This window comes from Leishmania braziliensis, chromosome 13, assembly GCF_000002845.2.
Source record: "Leishmania braziliensis MHOM/BR/75/M2904 complete genome, chromosome 13".
Lineage (NCBI taxonomy): Eukaryota > Euglenozoa > Kinetoplastea > Trypanosomatida > Trypanosomatidae > Leishmania > Leishmania braziliensis.
This window is the reverse complement of record NC_009305.2, coordinates 20,230-25,062: the sequence shown is the minus strand read 5'-3', so window position 1 is coordinate 25,062 and position 4,833 is coordinate 20,230. Positions and strand designations below refer to the sequence as shown.

At 59.3% G+C, this 4,833-nt stretch overlaps 1 protein-coding gene across 1 annotated transcript; it reads left to right on the top strand.

Annotated features, from left to right (window-relative positions):
- Positions 1–314: 314 nt before the first annotated feature.
- POLIB (putative mitochondrial DNA polymerase I protein B) lies at positions 315–4,574 on the top strand (the record flags this gene model as incomplete). Its single annotated transcript, XM_001563101.1, has 1 exon — positions 315–4,574. One exon carries the CDS (start codon positions 315–317, stop codon positions 4,572–4,574), a length of 4,260 nt encoding a protein of 1,419 aa, XP_001563151.1.
- Positions 4,575–4,833: the final 259 nt, after the last annotated feature.

The window sequence follows — 4,833 nt, the reverse complement described above, 5'->3', positions numbered from 1 at the left end:
TTACCTTTGCTGCTTCCCTTTTTGTGGGTTGCCGCGGCTAATTCAGCTACAATTGTGCGCTCAGCCGCAGCTGCTTCTGCCATTGTTTCTGTTTGGGGATTGTAGAGGGGGTTTACGTGTGCTCGTTGGTGTCCCTGTGCGTCCGTGCGTGTGACGTGTTCACACGCAGGTACGTGGGCAGCAGAGACGTATAGAGAGAGAGAGCCGCCCCAGCCCTTGTGCAAGTGACGCCTACGGGCTGAGTGGGAGACAAAGGTGCGACACCACCACTGCAGAAGGTGCCAAAGACAACTGCCACTCACCTCCACGTAATCATGCGTCGTCGACTGAGCGGCTCCCGGCCACATGTGCTGTTCCAATCACTGCGCTCGACCTGCACTGTGCAGTCCCTGACGAAGGCCCAGGCAGCGCTCGCAAGAGGGAAGGCTCCGTCGGTGGATGCCGCTGCCGAATACGCAGAGTTCTTTCGCGTCCCCATCTCACTAGACTCCGGCGTCGTGCGTAGTACACAGGAGTACTACAGAAACATTCAGAAGTTGGCCGACGCGAAGCAAAGCACCGATGCGCAGCATAACTCTCCGAAGAATGGCTGCGACCAAAGCAGCGTGGCGACTTTCCTGGCGGGGTACCACTTTTCAACAGCGACCTTTCACATCTTCTCCATCGCCGCGGACAAAATTGTGTGTAGCGTGGACACGAGCGCGGGGGCTGCGGAGATGTGGAGTTTAGCGGATGAGCTCATGGCCCATATGAACGGCAAATCGCCGCAGCTTGCTCTTATACCCGTTGTGGAGACGGAGCAGGAGCGGAAGAGTCTGCAGGTGCCTCTCCAAAAGCTCACGGCCTTGTTGAGGTCCAGCGGGCTGCAGGTGGTTGCTCACGTTGACACCCTCGAACTGAGCTCCGCGCTGTGCCGCGATCCTCCGTCGCCGGGTGATATCACACGCAATGCTGTGTCTGGTGTGTCTCCGACTCCCGTGACTCTCAAATGGTTTCAGGCGCATTGGGCGTTCATCCGCACTGCGGCTTGCCAGGCAAAGCCGGCGGACCCGCTGCAGACACTGAGCACGTACGTGCTGCCCCGCTTTGCCGTCTACCTTATTCACCTCGTGCGTGCCGGCACTCGCGGGCTTAACGTGTCACTCTGGGATCCGGTGCGTCGCCGCCGCTTTTCCGCCAAGGGCATGCTCTCTGACGTACTCGCCTGCCTGCTTGATACGCGCTCCAGCCAGATGATTTTGGTGCCCACGCACCGCACCGACCGCGCTGCGCTCTTCCGCTGCCGCACCGCCGTCATGAAGGCTGGCCATGATTGCGTCGTCGTGTACGCGTCGGAGGTGAGCGACCGCCTGCGTGGCTGCTACCAGTCCGACCCAATGCGATACTGGGGCGTGATGAAGGAGACTGCAGGTTTCCTGGACGCAGATCTGTTATTCAACATCTACATATCCGCCGGCAACACACTCCGCAGTTATCAGCGCAAGAAGCTCACCGAGAACCAGTCATGCCACCACTTGAGTCTGTTGACCAGCTCCTCGGATGAGGGGGTGGAGTCCCCGCAGATTGTGCTCGACTGGGTCCGCTACTTCACGCATCCCAAGCGCGTTGCAGCCGAGAAGGCGGAGCTGCGCCACTATGACAAGTTCATTGCCATCGCCTACGTCGCCACCGATCACACTGTGCACGGCCAGCCGATGAACCCCGTGGCGGAGATTAATCATGTGTTGAGTGCGTGCATCACCGACCACGCGAATCAGACAGTGGAGCCGTGGGCTATCTACACCAAGCGCGGACAGTTCTGCTTACCCTGTCTTGACGGATACGACGTGCTCGTCACGCACGATGCCAAGTCGTTATTGCTGCTGCTGTCGGGTGACGCCGAACTTCACAAGTTCATCCAACGCGGCGGCCGTGTTTGGTGTGTGACGCTAGCCGAGTATCTTCTAGAGGCGCAGCGATGCACCAGCAGCAGTAACAGCCTTCACGATTTGGCCCTTCGTCACGGTGTGCAGCTGCCGCCGTTGTCGCGTGTGGGTACGCCAAACGACCGTCTCCCGTTTGCCTATCAGCGGCAGTTTCTTCGTCACGCAACGCCTGCGGTGGTGAAGGTTTTTGCGGGGCAGCTCAAGCGTGCACTTGAGCAGTGCCAGGTGCTGAGCCTGGCGCATCGTATGGACTCCTTGCTGGCGATGACGAGCATCGAGAATGCTGGTATCCACATCGACGCGGAGGAGGCAGCGCGGCAGACGGCTTCCTTGAAGAGCGCTGCATCTGTGCTAGACGCGGCGATGGAGGCCTACGTGCCGCGCGAGGTACCACTCGACATGAGGATGTACTTTGACTGGGCGTCTCTGCAACAGCAGCACGCCTACTTCTTTGGCGGTACCATTACGCTGGGTCACCGGACCCAAGTCCGCGATACGCCTCTATGGACGTCGAATCTGGTTCATCTCTGCCACCGCTTTGGCACTTTCACCCATATGGTTGGGGAGCTACACCTGCAGCGTTACGCGGCCCAATGTGCGCTGCCCACGACAGGGCCGTTGCCGGCCCGTATCCATCAGTACATCGAGGCTCAGGGATCGCAGAAGCTGAAGACGTACCGCATCGTCTTCTTCGACATCGAGACAACAGGGCTCAACCCAAGTACGGACGCCATTGTGGAGGTGGCCATGTTCGACCCCATCGAGAACAGCACGTTTCACACACTCGTAAACCCGCAGCGCCCCATCTCGCCACGGACTGTTGGCATTCACCACATCACGAACGAGATGGTGCGCGATGCGCCGACTGTGGACGTGGTCGCAAAGAGTATCGGCCAGTACCTGCGCCTCGACATGGCGTCGTACAACCCGCATGAGATTTTGGTGCTGGTGGGTCACAACGTCTTCTCCTTGGACCAGCCGATGCTGCGCCGTGCGCTGGAGTGTTACGCGCCGGAGTGCCAGCTGGACGGCGTTCTGTTCTGTGACTCGCTGGCGTTGCTTAATTCCCACCGAAGCGTGCTGCGATGGCGCTTGCGCGGAAACCGTGCGAATCAACCCCTCATGGAGGCCCTCGCATCCTCTCTGCGCCTCAGTCGACTGATCACAGCGCTCAACGTGCGGCCGGAGGGAGACCTGCATCGCGCTGACACAGACACAAAGGCGCTCTGGTACGTGCTAGTCAACATTCTCGGCGTTGCCGGCAAAGAACCCACGGTGCAGCGTGACAAAATTTTGCTGGAGGCCGCCAACTGCTTCCTGCGCGCTCCGTCGATCGGGTGCTTTGTGCCAGCAGAGCGTCAAAGTCGCCTTGTAAAGGTGCGTCTTCCCGGCGTAGCCGCCGACTACATCAGTAACGCGAAGCTGATTGCAAGTCTGCAAGGTAAAGTCTTCTCCGACGCTGTGCTGACGTCCTTGCACGCACACGGCGTGAAGCCGGCCGGCCTGCTCCTGCAGCGGCAGCTGCTCAACCGTCACACCTCCACCTTCCTGCAGCCGAGCGCAAACGGACGGCTGGCCATTCTGCATCGAGACGGCAGGGTGCACCAGCACATCGACATGACCGCCACGACAACGTCGCGCACTGTCAGTGCCTACCCAAGTTGCCAGAATATTCCCAAGGACGATAAGTCGTCTGTGCGGCGTCTCTTCGTGTCCCGCTTCGGCTCCCAAGGGCGCTGCGTCGAGGTGGACTACTCACAGCTGGAGATCGTGGTGCTGGCGATTCTGTGCAACGACGCGAACCTGACACATGACCTCAATCACGGCGTCGACTTCCACGTGAAGCGGGCGGCGTTCTTTAGCGGGCTACCGTACGACGAGATCTATCAGGGCTATAAGCGAAATGTTCCCAAGTATGTCAAGCTGCGCAGGACGGCGAAGCAGTTTTCCTTTCAGCGTCTGTACGGCGCTGGGGTGCCACTGCTGCACAAGACAACTGGCATTCCAGTAAAGGACCTTGAGGCGTCGATTCAGAGAGAGAACGAGGCCTACCCCGGCATCGCGCAGTTTCATCGCACTATCCGGTCTGTCGCGCTTCGCCCGAACAACCCAGGGCTGCCCACCAGCTTCATTGCCGAGATGCCGACAGGGTTGCGGATGAGCCTGCGCACGCGGGATGTGGTGCTGAACCTGCCTCCTATCAAGAACTACCCAATTCAGGGCTACGGCGCGGAGCTGGCGCAGATGATGCTCGGCCGGCTCTTCCGACACTTTATGCGGAGAGACTTCTACAAGAACCGCGCGTTTCTCATCAACTTTGTGCACGACTCGGTGTGGATGGATTGCCATGTCGATGTACTGCGTGAGTGTGTGACAGACACGTGCCGCATTCTCGGCTCGGCTCACGAGTACGTCCCGAAGGTGTTCCCTGGGGTGAAAATCAGCGTGCCGCTGCAAGTCTCTGCGTCGTGCGGGGTAGACATGTGCTCTATGGAGAACATCAGGGGTGACGACTACACGTTTGTGTTGAAGCAGCGCAAGACGAGGTCAGCGGAGGTGCAGGACTTTTTGGACCTGACGACGGCCAAGTCGAACTTCTCGGCGGTGATGGAGGAGAGCGTCGCGTCCGAGGAAGAGGCGACCGTGTGAAGCGTACCGAGGGCGTCTGTGCGTGTATGTCTCTTCGTATGAACTTCATTGTGTGTGTGTGTGTGCGTAGTGACGGCGGTGTTGCTGCCCTTTGTTTTTTCGTTGTTTGCAAGGAGACGCAGCCGAACCTTCGTCGTGGTTATTTTAGCAGAGATGAGGACGGGGTGCGGGGATGGGCGACAGGTGAGTGATGACTGCACGCGCACGCACACAGCACCACGCATACATCAGCTCCATCCCTCCACTCTCGTGTGTGGGG